Source organism: Didymosphaeria variabile (genome assembly GCF_027946475.1).
Source record: "Didymosphaeria variabile strain IMI 356815 chromosome Unknown scaffold_4, whole genome shotgun sequence".
NCBI classification, from domain to species: Eukaryota; Fungi; Ascomycota; class Dothideomycetes; order Pleosporales; family Didymosphaeriaceae; genus Didymosphaeria; species Didymosphaeria variabile.
Window position 1 is genome coordinate 4251462 of NW_026611623.1, and position 17916 is coordinate 4269377.

The 17916-nt window shown below is 52.8% G+C and overlaps 7 protein-coding genes across 7 annotated transcripts; 4 read left to right on the forward strand and 3 right to left on the reverse strand.

Annotated features, from left to right (window-relative positions):
• Positions 1-398: 398 nt before the first annotated feature.
• N0V89_006289 (uncharacterized protein) lies at positions 399-1757 on the reverse strand (the record flags this gene model as incomplete). Its single annotated transcript, XM_056215059.1, has 3 exons — positions 399-1347; positions 1395-1545; positions 1598-1757. 3 exons carry the CDS (start codon positions 1755-1757, stop codon positions 399-401), a joined length of 1260 nt encoding a protein of 419 aa, XP_056072326.1.
• A 776-nt stretch (positions 1758-2533) lies between these two features.
• N0V89_006290 (uncharacterized protein) lies at positions 2534-4561 on the forward strand (the record flags this gene model as incomplete). Its single annotated transcript, XM_056215060.1, has 1 exon — positions 2534-4561. The coding sequence occupies one exon, from the start codon at positions 2534-2536 to the stop codon at positions 4559-4561; it is 2028 nt and encodes a 675-aa protein (XP_056072327.1).
• Positions 4562-4869: 308 nt separating this feature from the next.
• Positions 4870-5934, forward strand: N0V89_006291 (uncharacterized protein; the record flags this gene model as incomplete). Its single annotated transcript, XM_056215061.1, has 2 exons — positions 4870-4906; positions 4997-5934. 2 exons carry the CDS (start codon positions 4870-4872, stop codon positions 5932-5934), a joined length of 975 nt encoding a protein of 324 aa, XP_056072328.1.
• Positions 5935-7218: 1284 nt separating this feature from the next.
• Positions 7219-8979, forward strand: N0V89_006292 (uncharacterized protein; the record flags this gene model as incomplete). The annotated part of the gene is made up of 1 exon (XM_056215062.1): positions 7219-8979. The coding sequence occupies one exon, from the start codon at positions 7219-7221 to the stop codon at positions 8977-8979; it is 1761 nt and encodes a 586-aa protein (XP_056072329.1).
• A 1998-nt stretch (positions 8980-10977) lies between these two features.
• Positions 10978-13185, reverse strand: N0V89_006293 (uncharacterized protein; the record flags this gene model as incomplete). Its single annotated transcript, XM_056215063.1, has 2 exons — positions 10978-13122; positions 13177-13185. 2 exons carry the CDS (start codon positions 13183-13185, stop codon positions 10978-10980), a joined length of 2154 nt encoding a protein of 717 aa, XP_056072330.1.
• A 1752-nt stretch (positions 13186-14937) lies between these two features.
• N0V89_006294 (uncharacterized protein) lies at positions 14938-15369 on the forward strand (the record flags this gene model as incomplete). The annotated part of the gene is made up of 1 exon (XM_056215064.1): positions 14938-15369. One exon carries the CDS (start codon positions 14938-14940, stop codon positions 15367-15369), a length of 432 nt encoding a protein of 143 aa, XP_056072331.1.
• A 624-nt stretch (positions 15370-15993) lies between these two features.
• N0V89_006295 (uncharacterized protein) lies at positions 15994-17888 on the reverse strand (the record flags this gene model as incomplete). The annotated part of the gene is made up of 2 exons (XM_056215065.1): positions 15994-17759; positions 17804-17888. The coding sequence occupies 2 exons, from the start codon at positions 17886-17888 to the stop codon at positions 15994-15996; spliced, it is 1851 nt and encodes a 616-aa protein (XP_056072332.1).
• Between the last annotated feature and the right edge of the window lie 28 nt (positions 17889-17916).

Consider the following 17916-nt stretch of genomic DNA (forward strand, 5'->3'; position numbering starts at 1 on the left):
TCTGCCTGTGCGTACCTAACCTAAAAAGACATATGACCCACCTAGCGAAAGCCGACCCACACCGGCGAAAAAGAAAATGACAAAAACATACAACAGCGGGTATTCGCTGCTGGTCACCCACGCAACTACTAATCCGCCGGTACACTGCTTATATATGGCTGAGCGGACGGGAAGCCTAGTTTTCAGTGTCCTATGGTCGTATGTGATAGATGAGCCTATTAGCGCAATATATATCGACCACCAAACCTTCGACAAGAACACTGGAAAACACTGTCTTTAGGTATCTATCTCCCAATGCTGGAAGCCATTGTTTGTTATCTATGAAATATGTGAATGGACAGAGTTTGGGTATCTTCCAACGCCAACGAAAACTCCAAACGCCACGACAAGCCCAGCACTCAAAACAGGAAGGTCGGTATATCGTCGTATTTCTGCTTCTTCTTGTCGTCGCGGTCCTTCCGCGCCTCTCGATTAGTTGCTCGATCCGGTATGTCCTTGGCCAGTGTGTTACGTTCATGTTTGTTGAGGTCGTCTTCGTCCATTGTCGACTTCAGACGCTTCGATGGAATCGACGTTCCATGGTCCGTTGGTTTCGTGCTTGGTGTGTGTAAGGAATCAGTCCGTGATGGTGATTGCTGAATTGCAGACCGCCCAATCGTCTTCGTGAACGATGAAGCTCGATCTGGGGTCCTCAAGGGAGAAGGCGCCGAGATCGATGTTTTCGGATTAGTGGCTAGCTCATCCCAATCGTCCCAGAGATTTCGGCGCTGCCCATGTGCTGGTTTGTTCGGCGTCTTCGACGGTATCGCTGGCTTGACGAAGACGTCCTGCTCCTTAACCGGACCTTTGTCTGCTGAGGCTTTAGGTGGGGGGGCGGAAGGTTTCGTCATTAGCGCGTCTAGGTCATCGCTGTCAGATGCATTCTCGTGAGGGACACCTCTGATTGTTTGCAACGGTTTGGATATGCCCAGTGCTCTGGTTGTGCTCGAGGGCCTTGGTGATGAGAAAGACGGAGTCGATCTGTTTGGAACCACTCGTTGTGGATCCTCGTCGCCTTCGTTACTACTGTCATGTGTCGAGATCACCTCCCTGAGTGCCTTCTTCTGCTTCTTGGTCTGCTCTTGTGCCTTGCGCTTGAAGTGCCCCTCCGTCGACGGTTTTGCATTAGCAACAACGGGCCTCGCAGCAGCCTCTTTCCTCCGTGCTCCTATCTTTGTTTTCAATGTCTCGTACTCCGCGAGGTGAAGGTGCTGTGTGAACAGCTTAACTGTTTGCAACAATTCGTCTTCTACCATCATCCATTCGTCGTCGCGGAGGTCGAACTTATCGACACCCGTGAGCATGTACCTACATATGATAGACATGTATCTGTGGGGAAGATGACTGGAACTCACTCCGTCTCTGGTGGCGGAAGGTCTGCAGCGATGGGAGGGGGAGAAGATGAGGGTAAGCGGGCATCACGACTCGACTCTCTCTGTTTGCGCGTCGTGGGCGCAAACCTAGAGGAGGAAACATCCGGAAGTTCAACGTCTGAGTCTTCAACATCTGGAGCCTAATCAGTACATATGAGATGTGCATAGCAAAGAGTTCAGCTCACTTGCTCGTTCTTTGCCTTTTCGAGAGCTTTCCAAGATAGTACCGTCGAAGAAGTCATCGTCGATATCGGATGGGACAGGCCGCTTTGCTGGCGGCTGCTTCCTATTGCTTTTACTGCCGCCACCCTTGGTTGCCCATGGGAGCTGGCGGCGCGGAGGCATAATGTGAGCTTTCCACGCTGCTACCGAATGGTTGACGCGGGCGCGCGAAGGCGTGAATGCTCTAACCGCTCCATACCAAAATCATTGGCATATCTTCAGTTGGCGCGTGGCCCAATACGGGGTCGCGGATGTCGCGCTTTCGCGTGTGCACGCGGCCCGCAATGGCGTCATCACGTGTAAATGTAGGCTTGCTGAAAATGGTCAAGCGGCTCGCTTGTTGATCCCAGCCAACAGAACAGATGTTGCGCCCTTCGGAAAGAAGGCAGCATTCACTCGAGCGAACGACCACGTTTCACTTCCATATGCTTCTGCTATGTTCCGTTTTGTTTATGCTGTAGATTCCATGGCAACCACCAGGCGCCCTCGGGTTAAGATTCGCGTTATCGCTGCAGCGCGTCAAAACACCACACCGCGCAACTCACACCTTAAACCGTCTTGAGGTGCGACCTGCAATTGCTCAAACGTTTCATTTGCCGTCCGAAATAGAGCCAGAGGCTCCACTGAGAGTTCTTTCAATCGCGCCCCTCCGAGGCTTTTGTACGCTGTTGTTACTTCCACCTGCGTCTGGAGGTGGCCCACCCGCATTTCGCAGAGGCACTTGACTACAAGTCGAGCAAAGATTCAATCGAGAGTGAATTGCGCCCAGTGGCGTGGTCAGCGTTGCGTGTACGCTGTCGTTGCATCAACTACAAGTCTTCCTAGCCTTGCCGTCTGGCCAGGTTCCAAGTCGGATGAAACTAAACCTTTGAGGAAGACGCGCATCTTCGCTCGACATCATGTCAATGTTTCGAAGGCCAGGAGACAGCTCGTCGTCCAGTGAGGAAGAGACCTCCAGCACTCGCGAAGTGGATACCTCCCCTGTCCGGGAAGAGACGGACAATCTGCTCTCGAGAGTCAACACTCTGGAGTCCACATTGTCCGTACCTCATTCTTTGCCAGCAGCAGGAGCATCTCCGGTCGATCGCCCTGGTTTGTCGCGAACCAACACCGGTGACAATATCCGGGACCTTCTACTGCACTCGTTGCTCGAAGACAAAGCTCTCGCCGATGCCGCAGAGCACCTGGGTAAGAGCAAGACCGATCCAGACGTGTTGGCGCTCGCACAGCAGACATACCAAGGTCTAGCCAGCCAGTTCTCTAGTCAGGTCGATAGTAGCTTCGCTAGCAACGACATGCGCATGCAACGCCTTGCCGCGAAAGAAGGTATCAACCGAGCCACCCATCTACATATGACCGGTCTCACTACCGCTGCTACCGCGACGGGAACTATTGCAGCTGCAGGAGTGTCTCAAGCTTTGGTCACTCGGCCTTCTCTCCATGGCGTACCAGCTCAGAGCTCCCCAATACTGTCGCAGGAGATGGAGAGAATGAATGAGCTTTACCGTCAACTTCCGACGTCTATTCAGGACCACACTACCCTGCACAACAACCGCTATGCTCGCGAGTACGAAGAGATCGAGATGGTCGGCAAAGGCGGTTACGGCAAGGTCTTCAAGGCCAAGCACAAGCTGGACAACGCATACTATGCGGTAAAGCGCATCTGCATCAACTCCCATAGGCTTCAAAGGATCCGCGAACGCGGCGATGAGGAACTTCACAGCATACTCGAAGAAGTCCGCTCCCTTGCTCAGTTCGACCACAACAACATCGTTCGATACCATGGTGCATGGATGGAGTTCTCTGCCGCCGTCGCGGATATTCCTGAGTCATCTACTGGTGGACTTACCCGTCCAAACCGCCTTATAGAGCACGTATCCGAGCCTTCCTTCAGCGAGAGTGCTGCGGGCCCATTGTATGACAGCTTCAGTGCTCTGGATATAGACGATCCCTTTGAGCGTAGAACGCTTGAGTCGGCAGGATATATCCAGTTCGAGGACAGCGACACAGGTGCGCCAGCAGAGGAGTCGTCCAGGCGTTTCACAAAGGAAGAGAAGGGAAAGGGAAAGATGCGCCGCGGAAGCCAGGCTACAATTGCGACCATCTCGTCTACGAGGTCACGCCTGAGCGCTGTTCAAGATGTCGACGAAGGGCAAGACGAGGTCGTCGAGACAATTCCTCGAGGCCATGAACCGACGTTTGAGGAGTCCGAAAGCATGGTGACAGACAGCGAAGTTCCCAACCAGCTGATCTCCATGCGGAGCAGGGGTCCAGTGTTAACTCTTAACATCCAGATGTCTCTCTACGATACTAATTTGGCGGCTTTCTTGTCTACCGAGCAAGGTTTCCCTAGTCATTGCTTCCACCCTTGCATCTCTCTCGAACTCTTGCATGAGATTATTCAAGGAGTTGAATATCTGCATGAACGTGGAGTTGTTCATCGGGACCTGAAGCCAGCGAATGTATTCCTCTCATTATCAACCGGTCGCAAAGCGCCTGCCGGCTCTGTTGATCTTGCTAGCTGCTCTTCATGCTCAAAGCGTGATCATCACCAGCACGTCACGCCAAAGATTGGAGACTTTGGCTTGGTAGCGGCATTGGGTGAGTCGGTCACCAAACCAGTAGGCACCGAGTTCTATCGGCCTGCTGTATTGAGCAAAATAAATGAGAAGCTGGATGTGTTTTCTCTTGGTGTTCTTGCTTTTGAGATGCTTGAACGTTTCGGTACCAGAATGGAGCGGGTGGAGGCGCTCACCAAGTTGCGCCGTGGCGAGTTTGTGGAAGGATTTGCTGAAGACTGCGGCGATATGAAGGAGTTGGTGAAGAAGATGATTGCAGGCATGATGATGGATGATTGTGAGGAGAGGCTCACTTGTGCGCGCACACGCGCCAAAATCGTGAGGATTGTTGGTGGATTGCGGGTTTGAGATGATACCCCTTCATGCCTTGGCATGCTTTGATAGTGTACAACATCACGAACATGGACAAATGCTTGCTCTCATACTCTGTTGTCTTGCTAACACGTGTTCCGCGATGTGTTACAAGGATGGAGGTCGGCATGACGCGCGCCGCTTTGTCGGGTCGTAGCGGCTTGAGCTGGCGTCATCCAAACAGTCCCGACATCTTTTCGACATCTGCCTCCAAGCCTACAATACCGCCATTTTGCTACCCAACACAATGCGCAGCAGATTATCACTCCATTTCTCATAAATCCTCACATCGTGACGGCGCGGAAATGTCCAATGGCTCGAAGTCGCGCTCCTCGTCGTCCTGTAAGTTTGCTACAGCTGATGGAGCTTGATGCAGCTTCATGAGCTTTGGTGTGGTTCATACGAGATGTGCAGGTAACTGACACACCGCAGTTCACTTCTTTGCGGGCATGAGCTCGGGCATACTCTCTGCCGTCCTCCTCCAACCCGCCGACCTGCTCAAGACCCGCGTCCAACAATCGCACCAGAACACACTCCTCGCAACTATAAAAACAATCGCAAGCGGTCCAAACCCAATACGGCAGTTCTGGAGAGGCACACTGCCAAGTACATTACGCACGGGATGCGGCTCCGCGATATACTTCTCCGGCCTGAATGCGCTGCGGCGGCGGGTCAGTGAGCGCGCAAGCCTGCGCGCCGGTGACTGCGCAAAAACAGGAGATGGACACTCAAGTACTCTGCCCAAGCTGAGCAACACGGCGAACCTAGCGACGGGTGCGGTGGCGCGGACATGGGCTGGCTTCATGATGATGCCAATCACGGTGCTGAAGGTGCGGTACGAGAGCAACTTGTACTCGTACTCGTCACTGTTCTCTGCATCAAGAGACATTTTCAGGACAGAAGGTTTTCGCGGCTTCTTCGCCGGGTTCGGCGCAACGGCTGTCCGCGATGCGCCCTACGCGGGCCTCTACGTCCTCTTCTACGAGCAATCCAAGAAGCGACTTTCCCGCCTTGCTACAACGATCGAAGAGAAATCTGGTATGCCGGCTGCGACTGCGAGCCTCTCCTCTAGCACTTCGGCCGGCATAAATTTCCTCTCTGGCGTCATGGCTGCTGGTCTGGGAACCACCTTTACGAACCCGTTCGATGCGATCAAGACGCGGATACAGCTGATGCCCAGTCGGTATTCAAACACGATACAAGCGGCGAAGAAGATGCTGAGGGAGGACGGAATGCGGAGTTTCTTTGATGGGCTGGGGATACGCATCGCGCGGAAGGCCATCAGCTCTGCGCTTGCGTGGACAGTCTACGAGGAGTTGATTAGAAGGGCGGAGGGGAGGTGGAGAGAGGGTATTGAAGAAAAAGTGTAAGATCAGTGTATGAGTATATGTGCTATATTGCGGGCAAAGTACCGATTTGGGGAGGCTATCTGCGTCAATCTCTCTTCTCATCGTGGAGAGCCACACTTCTCAGCATGTAGATGTCTATTGTAGAGCTCATCGCTCCGGACTATGACACATTCTATTCCCACAGTACATTTGACCACCAAATCACTGCATGTTCCATGGGTGCCGCCGCCTACAGCACGTGTAAGAAGTACGAACAAGAACCTCAATCTTAGTCTGCATGTCTGACTAGTCTTGTTCCATAATGTGCTTTCTCATCACAGTCTTCTACGGCGCATTGGTGTTTTCAGGCTCGTATGAGTCTCGCAAGGGTAGCCGCGGAACTTTAGACTTCAGCCAGTTCAGCTCTTAGGCAGCACCAAGCCGCTACTGTCAGGCATCCTCGTACATTTCGACGGTTCGCAACTTAACAAGCTGCCGCCGCCGGCTTCACAAAACAGCCGACGGGCGTGACAGGTCCAAGATACACCCTGGGAGAACTACTGCAAAGAATACTGACGACCAATCACAGATGGTTCCAGCGCCGAGTTCTCCGTGATGTATCCCAGTTCCGTCATCCGATGTCGTCGCTGAGTTGGCAGAGTGCATTAAGAAACCTTGCGACGGCTGACTGGCAGGGGAAACCACGCGTGGAGTGATGCCCAGCGCCGAGGACATTCACCATAGTCTTCATGTTTGTCACAGCGATGCTACGCAGGTACACCAGACTGAGGCCCGGTGAGCGGCGTGAGCCGAGGAGCAGTGCCACTGAGGCAGTGCGCTCCACGGTGAGCATTTGCATGAAAAGACCCAGTCACTCGTTGCCATTCGCTTTGCAGGCTCACCGGCCAGCCAGGTTGGGCTCGCGCGCTATGACGCCATGCACTCATCCCACTGCCCAGCCCTCTTCTAACATCTGCGCCCCGCCAACCGCCAACCGCCTTCCGTAGCCCACCACCAAGAACTTACAGTCATCAGCCTCCTCAGTCCCTTAGATAAACCGGTCCCCCCTGCGTGCCGCTGCAACGACATACACTCCCCCTCCATCTTGTTCCGTACGTTGCCGGCACCTCTTATTCTTCGTTGCGACTGCCCGACACGCTAGATTACAACTGTAGTCGGTACGCTTGCGCATCGTGCCGTGCCTACTCCGTACCCTTACTGACCAAGCAACAGACGACCGATCCAACATTCCTAGGCGCTACCGCTTTGCTGCAAGAACTTCTGCTACTGCCCAAACCTGCTTCTTCTGGAGGGTGAACTCGCGCCATGTCCGAGTACAGCTACGACGACCGTCCACGGCGTCGCGGCGACCGCGTCCGCGAGCGCGAGCCTGAATATGTCACGGAGACCACCTACATCGAGCGCGGCGGCCGTGGAGACGGAATGCGCGACCTAGTTTACCGACCACGCCACGAAGACAGCATCGAAGAGGTCGCCCGCGATTTCCCTCCGCCAGGTTCCGAGTACCGACAGACCAAGTACCGCGAGACGTATGAGCCACGCCGCACCCGCTCAGCCCATCGTGACTACGACTACGATGACTACAATCGCAACGACCGAGGCAGGCGAGCGCGTGACTACGACGACTACTCCGAGTACAGCGAGCGACCAAAGCCACAGCGTCGCAAATCCATCGTCGACAACGTCAAGGACTTTGCCGAGTCTGCAGGCCTAGGCGGCGTCATCGGTGCAGTCACTGGTCGCAGCCGTTCTCGCTCACGACACCGGAAGGACCGCGACCGCGGCTACGAGAGCGACCGTGACCGCTACGATGACCGATACTCTGACCGCCGAAGCAGCCGCTACGGATCGCGCAGCCCAAGCCGTCACGGAAAGTCCCAGGCGAAGTGGGAGCAGGCTGCCAAAGCCGCCATTGTAGCCGGTGCCGTTGAAGCCTTCCGTAGCCGAAAGACGGCTGGTCCCTGGACTGGCGAGAAGGGTCAGCGCATTGCTACTGCTGCCCTGGGTGCCGCTGGTATCGACAGTCTCGTCGACAAAGACCCCGACAAGCACAGCAAGAGACATGTGGCCGAATCAGCCATTGGCGGTCTGCTTGCCAATCGCGTTGCTAACGGCTCTCGCTCCAAGTCTCGCGGACGTGATGGTTCTCGCTCTCCTTCACGCTCGCGATCCCGCTCCCGGGCCAGGTCAATTTTCGGTCGCTCTCGCTCTCGTGGACGCTCACGTTCTGGATCTCGCGAACGTGGCGGTGACAACGCCCTTGGCAAGGTCGTTGGCGGTGGAGCAGTTCTAGCAGCAGGCAAAGCCCTATACGATCGCGTGCGCTCAAAGTCACGCTCCAGGCGTGAGCGCTCACCTTCGTACGACAGCGCTGACGAATATGAGCCACCATCCCGGAATCGCCGCTCCCGCGGGTACGACCGGGGCCGTAGTATGGACGGTGCCTATTCCGACGCTCCACGAGCTAATCCAGATCGTAGACTAGCGGCAGCCTCTGGAGGAGGAGCACTCGTTCCAGGCGGGTCGCAACGTGGGAGGGGAGATAGCAGCTCTGGCTCCACATCGACGACCGACATGGAGAAGAAGCGCAAGAAGATGAGAGGTAAGGAACTCCTGACTGCCGGGCTTGCCACGGTTGCCACCATCCACGCCGCGCACGGCGTCTACTCGTCCATGGTGGCCTCGGAAAAGCGCCGAAAGCTTGTTGCCGAGGGCGAGATAACGGCCGAGGAAGCTCGCAAGCGCAAATCCAAGAACATGCTGCAGGATGCGGCGGCCGTGGGTATCGCGGCGCTGGGCATCAAGTCTGCCTTCTCCGAGTGGAAGGAGATGAACGAGCAGCGGCACAGTGTGCATGAGCTGGAGCAGAGGCGCCGTAAGAGGAGGAAGATGCGCGAGCGGAGAGAAAAGGAGGCCCGGCAGAATGCTCTCAATGGTCAAGGCATGGCTAATCCGTATGCCTATCCTCTAGCTGCCGCCCCGTACGGTCCGGCCTACGTCGATGCGAATCCCTACGGCGCGCTCCCGCCGCCACCGGGTGGTGCACCGCCTGGTGCGAGGTATTAGCTACGAATCTGTGTTTTGCGATTTCCTTGGTGGATTTCTCCGTTCTTTGGCGGGCATAATTGGCTTTCTGCTATCGCGGGGGTGGGAGCAGGTTTTGAAGTTTTGAAGTTTTGGATAGCTATCATGGCATTCCGTTCATTCCTTTTTTTTTTTTTTTACGAATGGATGGGTGGAATGGATTGGGTATACCATGGCTATGAATGCATTGCTGGATGGACATGGGTTGGGACGGCTCCTGTAGTTGTTTACGAATGATACGATTTGATGAAGTACATCTACTCTTACCTTTAAAGTCGTTCTGAAAGTGAGGTGTTAATGGATGTTTGGGATGAGCATTCCAATCAAGCCCTTGCTAGGGCTATTTGGCAAAACGAGCCTCTCACAGCTTGGTCTTCCTGTGTGGTCAATGTCTTTCCATCCAATATGGTAGGGTGCTCTGGCGTGCATGGTTGCATGGGTAGTCGCTTTGCACTGCAATCTCTAGCCCAGACGAGGTGTCTGACCATGACACTGCAATCTTTAGCGCAAACGAGGGGGGTCCCTTCTCAGCCTCGTGATCCAATCAGCAGTGAATCTATGCTTCAACTAGTCTGTGCCCATCCACATATCCAACCAACACTGCAATCTTTAGCCCCGACGAGGTGTTCCTATTTCTCAGCCTCGTTCTTTCATCTCTGTCCCTGTTGATATCCACGAACGATTAGCACGGCCTCTGGATGGGATCGAAGTTTGATGCTAATTTGATTAGGTTCTAGATTGCTTTTTGATAGGAGTGGATATAGGCCTTGGAAACAAAGAGTACCTAGGTATATGTGATTTGCTGACTTTTGGAGGCAGAAGAATGGCTAATCATTTCAAAAGGAAGCGAATAGGAAGAGATCGAACTAAGACCTGAACGGAGGTGCATATCATGTTCTCTTTGTTATATCAGTCGTTCTGCGTCAAGTTCTACGTACAACAAGGCAGATGATGGGAGAAATCGATATCTCAACAACCACACGTCCGATTCACACCAAATTGAAACGCCAGGTGGATGCGCACGTTTGAATGACTTTAGTGTCGGACTGTTCAGAATCTATGGTCGCTTGAATTGTGTCAATCAGGATTAACTTCGAAACGAGATCGAAACCGGCTTTCGTCCCTTTTCGGCATCGACACTGCAATCTTTAGCCCGGACGAGGTGCTCTCTATCAGCCTCAGCGTCTAGTCAGTACCATGATGGGCTGGGGACTGCACTGCAATTCTTAGCCCGGACGAGGTGTTCCCATTTCTCACCGTGTTCTTTCATCTCTGTCCCTGTTAAGCTGAACAAATGGTTAGCATAGCTTATACGTGGTATACTAGTTTCGTACCTGTTTAGGTAGGTTATTTGATTGGTTTTAATAGGAGTGGACATAGGCTTTGTATATAAAGAGCGTACGTAGTCAGCGTTTTCATTACGGCCTTGGATTGATACACGCTTGTCCTTCTAAAAATGGCCCTACAGGTTGCAACGATCCTACTACATGATCAGAGCAGCAGGCTGAATGTAGCACAAGATTGGACAAATACTTCGCCCGGGCTAAAGATTGCAGTGTCGTATCAGATTAGCTGCGGCGCAAATTGTATAACAATGTGGGCAAGTTTGGGCATCATCTTGCACAAGTGGTTGTAACCGATCTGGAATTGGGGTGGCGTCAATCTGAGCTGTTGGTTAAGTGATGGATGTCGTGGTGGGGATATTTGGCGCAGCGCGAGAAGCTGTAGACTACATAATGGCGGAATCTGTATCGAAAGCAGGCGCATGAATATACGAATCAATTCAACGCATAAGCTTCTAAGCTCCTGAACGCGACAATCTCCGAAGCTGCTCGCAGGTACAACGAAAACAAAGCTGCAAATTGAATTGGAGGCTTCTTGGCCTCTTGTTGATTAGGATCTAAGCTTTAACTATCTAGATCCTTACAGACTCGACGGATGTAATGAGTAAAGAAAGCATCAAAAGAACATCATTATAGATCAAGTCGTGCTCACGGCATTTCCAATCGCGGTCGAGTGCACCACTTCGGGAATCAGAAAAGAGCATCGCGCGTCTTTCGCCTGCCGTACGGCACAGTCCAGGCAACCTTTTTGAACCATAAGGTATCCATCCACTACTTGGGAAGTGACAAACCGGGATACGTGATCGTTTTGCGGCTGGAAGAGTAGGAGCTGCTCGGCTGCCCCGACACTGTCATTGCGTAGATATGGGATGACGCCGGTCTCGAAAGATCCTATGTCGGCGACCCAGTACGCTGAAGCAGGTTCGGGAGGTTTGTTGGTATGGTCGCATACGGAGAGATGCTCATGAGCAGCCGGCATGGTTCGTTCCAAGGAACATAGGCTATGAAAGACGCCGTTGAGATACACAGCACCAACAACACTAGAACTGTCGTTTTCAAAGTGTGGGCGGTACTCGATGATGACATCGCACGGACGGATTTCCCTGTCCGGGTTGAAGCTCGCAGTGGATGAGGCTCGCTGGATTACTCGGTCAACGTGGCCCGGTTTGATCCATCCTCCTTCGTCCAGAGGCATGCCCGCAATCGGCATGTTGTGTAGCGTCAGAGGTCGCTTCTTATCCTCTGCAAGGTCCCAGTATGCAGTACGCTCGTAGACTGGGGTCGCGAGGATACCTTGCTCTCCGTTCCAGTACCCTATCAGACTTTCGACCCGAACGCCCGATGTCAGACCACTTGATCTTGCCTGTATCCCTGCAAATTTGACAGCGCAGAATAGTACGACCTCTCCAAGGACTACTCCGGTTCCAAACAATTTCTCTATGAATACGTTCGCTTCACGTGTCGGATCCATGAATCCCAAGCTTGTGTGAATTCTCACTGTGCTTTGTTCGTCAATATTTATCAAAGCTCTGGCAATAAAATCGTGTGCGCCTGTGATAGCTCCCATGAGAGCCCACAGCTTGGTCGGATCCTTCGCCTTTGTGGCCATCCGGAACAAAGGGTACGAATCCAACTCTTGCCCCCCACTCTGATGCTTAAGCTGCTTCATGAGACCACACCAGTCATGTTCACCCAGTGACAACGAGATAGCGTCCTGTACACAGTGGGGCAGATTTTCTGTGAACGTCCTTACAAAATCTTGGCATTGTTCATCAATTGTATCGTCATCGAAACTGTGCTTCATGGTGCAGCGAAGGACATCTTTGTCGAATGACAATTCGAGAGTGCTGGATTCTTGTAGCGTCTTTTGAACCTTGGAGTAAGCCTTCCGATAATCGTACGCATGGTGTTCGTTGTCACATATCGCAAGGCCGCCGATCTTGCTCAAATTGTTGGCTTTGCAGGACGTGGATTGATTGAATCGACGGTTCTGGCGATATTTAACTTTATCTTCGCGGCTCTCGATGTAGGTACGGTCAGGATGCTTGCTTGATGATTGAGTACTAAATACTACAGTCAAAGCGCCAGTCTTCCTCTCCCATGGGGACTCGATGTTTCCTTCTCGACCCTCGACTTCAACGTTAATCATCCATCCGTAGCATTTCATGAGGAGGGCCAGCCCGAGGAGCTGGGTCGACCTAACATAGAGAATCTCGTCGTCTGCTCGACTGGCAAGAAGACGCTGCAGAAATGGAGCGTATAGCGCCTCTTCAGCCGCTGTCCTTGGCGGCAAAAGGACCGTGTGCCAGGGTATGTTGGGAATTGTCTGTTTCAGCTGTTCCAATTTTCGCCTGACGTCTTCTAGTGCATTCGCCTTCTTGTTGCACATGCTGTCTTTTGTTAGGATAGCATTGCCGTATTTCTTGACCCTCGACTCCAAGAGTGACAAGGATCCCGCAGCCACTTCGTCCATTTCTCCGTGAGCAAAAAGCAGTATGGCCTCGGCAACAACGGTAGCAATGGTAGAAAGGGGCAATGGTACCGACAAGCACGCAATAATCGTCCCCAATGCTGCGTCTTTCTCCTCGTCTTCCTTTGAGAGCTCGTCCATGGCCAACTTTTGGATCCGACCCCTCATGTCCATAATTTTGCCGTTATGATCTTTGTAGACATCTTGGCCTTCGTACCTTCTTGGGGCTATGTCCGTGTTATTGTTCAAAGCGAGTATCAGTTCTTGGAGAGGCTTTTTGGTGAAACGGGTGTGGAAGGGACCGCCGAACTGCTGGGCGCAGCCGACAAGAGTGGCAACATCGCTGCTTCATACGCTGAGACTCACCATGCCCATTTGCAGGCCGAGCTGCACCATCGTGGGCTTTTAGTCTCGATGAATAGCGGTAGGACTTTGGAATAGCAAGATCCACCTGTCAGTTGACGGGACGATATTTGTGGGTGAAGGGCAGCAACGAAAGGAGCAATAAGGTGATCTTTGTAGACGCCTTGATCGTGTGGACAGCTGCAAGCCTCTTCGGTAATTCCGCCTTGAACTCTTCCTAAGCAGGCGGTTCGGTCAAAAATTCGGACTCATTACCTGCCAAATAGGCGAACAAAAAGATGATCCCATTAGCTTACTCTTCCTTTATCAAACAACGCAAAAGAAATAAAATATAAATTTAATAAATAAAAAGAGAAGAGTTTCCTCTCTATGTTTCTTGGGGTAATTGTATGCAATTAACGTAGCTCTGATACTATAAAGCGTTCAAAGAAGCGTCTTTGTGAGTCCGAACATATCACCGAACCGCGTGCTAAGGTGACCGGTGGGTACACCCCGGCGCTTGTTTAGTCGGCCAACACGTACACGGTAAGTACGCGACACTGCAATCCTTCGCGCAGACGAGGGTTTAGTATCTCAGTGTCATATATCGATCAGCCTATAGGACAATGGAAGATAGGAAACAACGGGCGGAGATCCCCCAGGTGCAGCTTTTACGACCATTGCAAATTCCAATGCCCACGAGATCTTCTCTCATCCTTCGTGGCGATTCCAAAGTCATATCATCGAGTGTGCGGAGTGGATGCTTCCATGATGGGGGTTCTCTCAGACTTTGATCACGTGCTGTTAGGCAACGTCCATTGGAATAGCTTTGAAGTGACTTGTTGGTGTTCTGTTGACTGGTGGTGCCTAGGATGGAACCATGGTACGCGATGTAGCTGCTCAATACAACTGCGCAGTCAACTCTACATCGCCCACCTCACTTCCATTCTCCTACATCTTCCATGCCTTTGTCGACGTACACCGATCAGGCTTGCGCCGCTGCTCGGTTACGCTAGCGAGAACGAAATCCGCCTCACCGTCACTCCCACAATGGGCGAATACATGAGGAATATGGCTACACGGTCTGGTTGATGGTTTTCCGAAGTGTTAGGTTTCGTTGGGGGTAGTTGCAGGGTCGCTTCAATATACTGACATGCAAGAAACGTAGTGCAGGGATAATCAGCAAGACTGGAAACGATTGGATAATACTGCATACGTCAATGAATTAGGCTACCGAAAGCGGTGAATGTCTGGAGTATGAGCGGTACATGCAACAGGCTTTCGCCCACTGTCCTTTCCCAGTCGCAGAAGTCGGTTCATAAAGAGGCCCCAAAGCGCAAACACACGGTGAGATCCGTAAGTTCAGCCGGCACTGTACGAGCTGAGACTATAAAGGCAACCTCAACCTTGAGAGTAAGATTGCCGCCCTCGTTGTCGACTGTACCGGATTTTGAAGCCCGCACCGGACGATGAGTCGTCTAGGCTTTGATTAGTTCCTGACTTATTACCTTAAAGCAGTATCCATGCTCTGCATATTGCAGCTATGGAGGCCAACTCAACAGGGTAATAACGACCAGTAATTCGGTGTTGACAAACTCACCAGACACAGTACTGACTGAGTGTTCACCGAGTCTCTATTCTAAGAACATACAGACCCAGCCCACGATCCACGGGGTAAAAGATCAATATAAGAGAGGCCCTCGATCACCTATTTTTTGAAAACCATTCACACTTTGAATTGTCTACAGCTTGGTTTCTTCAATCATCACACAAGCGCTTTCCAACATGTACTTCTCTATCCTAACTTCTCTCGTCCTTCTGACCACTTGCACCACCGCGGTGCCTACCACTGTAGAGCCCACTGTGGTCACCTCCTTCCAGCCTTACGACCCCGCCACCGACGCGCTCGCCCACCTTGAGAAACGCGCCTGGCAAGGTTGCAATTCTGGCGGCGCCTCCATCGCCACCAACGACATCGACATTATGCGCGACTGGCTCTTCCAGAACGGCGACGTCATCATGACTGTAGCAGCAGGACAATGGCTAGTGCGAGAATACGGCAGTGCGCGTCTCTGCATCCTTAACGACGATCACAGCGCTCAGAAGAACATCAAGAACTGGGAGCAAGGCTTCATTACTAATTACATTGCGCATAACAGGCCGGCTGCGCATCCTGACCTGGGTGGGATTGACTGCTGCCCTGGATCCGACTGGTAATACCCGTCCCGGCTATGCAATTAACAAAGGAATGTTCACTGACTGTGGCTTGCAGTTTTGGAGGGTTCGCCTTTCTCAAAGACACCGGGGGTGCAAAGAGGAAGGCTTTCCTGCAGCACTCTTCTGTGGGTTGCTATCTTGCCCATTAAACTTCTGGGTTCCTTTGGGGGCGAGCTAGCTGTGTGGTGCTGGCGAGTGCTTTTGTCCGTGACGGGGTCCAGGGTAAGTGATTGTGGGGATCAGTGCCGGTGATTTTGGGATTTTGGAAGCGTTGGAGAATGCGACACTGGGGGCGTCAAGGGGTCACATCTATTATTCCAACTCTTTACACTCATTGAATCAATTGATTGGTATTCGCTAGAAGAAATAACAAGTACTTATTGTCTAGCTGAAGGCTGAGGCTAAGGGAAGACTTCGCTTGGGCATGAGGTCTTGAACTCTCCGTTGTCCATGTGGATGGGTATGAGTGACGTGAGCATGGCTGATCAGTGAGTCTGCGCGTGATGCATGACGATCTGTCTTGACAGTAGAGAAATTTCTATGCATCCCCAACAAGTTACATTGCTTGAACCAGCGTTATAGAAAGCACATACGCTTCTACATGCCAACACCTCACCCTCACCCTTACTCCTCGCCCTCAGGCCCCTTCCCAGCATCCCCAGGCACCCAAATCCCCACTCCCTTCTTATCACTCCTCATACCATCCGTCGCCAGCACTTTCAGCGTCTTATTGAAGTACCTATCCGTCACCCTCAAACACGGCGTAATCCACCATCCCCTCTTCCCACCCTCCGTCTCCCACCCCTCCGCACCCTCTCCCTTCACCACCGGCACAAGCACATACCCCACCTCCTGCCTACTCATCGGCAGTATCTGCAGCGTCTTCAACTTCGGGCCCGAAAATCCAAACTCCTCACTCGCCTCCATCGCGACCTCGAAAGTCAAAAAGTGCATGGTCGGGTTCTCAAGCGTGTATTTGAGATGTATGATACCTGGAGTTGATGGCGATGAACGGACGGAGGCCAAGACACGCGGCTCGCCGCCAGGGATCTGTATCCTTGGTATGGGAATCGTCGTCGTAACCGTCTGCATATCCTCTGATTCCTTCCTTCGCCAGAGGACGTTCAAACTCGTGTCTATGGCGGTAGGACGGCGCTCCTCGAGGTTCGTCTTGCGCACGTCGATGTTGAAGCTGTGGGAGTGCAGGGCTTGTGGCTCCATTACGGAGTCTTCCTGTCCGATGGTGTCGAACTCGCGGGTGATGGTGCTTGTGGCGCCGCCGTGGACGGTGTGCGTTTCTACGGCGACGTCTTTGAGTTCAAGGGTTTCGGTGGCGTAAGAGGCGATTTTGGCGGTGAGATGCCATTTTTGTGCTATGCCGAAGGCGTCGCCAGAGGAGGGGGTGAGGGAGAAGTAGCTCGGCCACGGATCGGGGTGGACGCGCGGAGTGAGCTCGTAGCTTGTCTCAAAGGGTGACGTGAAGACGAGGTCTGCGATCATGATCTTGGAGATGGGGATGTCGCGGTCGCTGAGCAGGTGGTAGAGGACCCTGACCTCGAGCGCGTAGTCGGCGGGATCCGAAGGCGCTGTGAAGCGGATCTTTTCGATGGTCTTTTCGCCCTTCGCAAGACGACCGACGACGTGCCCGGGGAGGTCCATATCGTCGTTGTCAACGGGTGGCGGAGCTTCTTTCATGGGGGACGCGGCGTCGCGGATCCAGGAGTAGCCCAGGGAGTCCTTGGAACGGCCGAGTAGTCTAACTTCCAGCATGGCTTCGGTGTCTTCGTCTTCTTTATTAAAGATCTCCATGGCGAGGGTGACGGGCTCGTCGGTGTAGTAGTGGTCTCGCACATCGGGAAGACGGATCTCCATCTTCGGGGGTTTAGGCAGGACTTTCACGGCGGACCCAGAGCCTGTCTGCAGCTTCCGTGGTTTGACGGTAGTCCCTGACGGTATCCACCATTTCGGTGCATGGTTGAAGGGCAGCTCGTTGGTTGACACGACGAGGTCGAAGCGCTCGGTCTCTATGTCGAACTTGGAGCTGATCACCTCCACTTCGCCCGAGTCTCGGAATGTGATAGGGAAGTTGAATACTTTCGTCTGACCCACGTGAAACATCAAATCGGTCTTGCCGCTCCATCGTGGCTTCTCAGTGGAAGAGGTCTGCTCTTCGAGTTGACAGTCGATGAGTTGTGAAGCATTATTCGAAACCGAGTCACCTGCTGCGTGCGACAGGTGAATCTCGCTCAAGCATCCCTTGAATTGGAATGCGACATTAGACAGAGTTATGGGCGCGGACCCTCGTCTTGCAAAAGATGTAATGGCGATCTGAGCGGTCAGAGGCTCGCCTACGTTTCCTTCGTGCTTCTCGAAGATGAAGGTTGTAGACACTAGATTGTCAGCACAGCCTCTGAGCGCGACGTAATATACTTACAACAGGTTATGTAGTTTTCGGTGTCCAGAGAGACAATAGTATTGTCAGTGGAGGCAGCTTGCGGGAACTGCTCAAGACAGTTCATCAAGTCGTGCTTGTACTTCGTTTTTCCA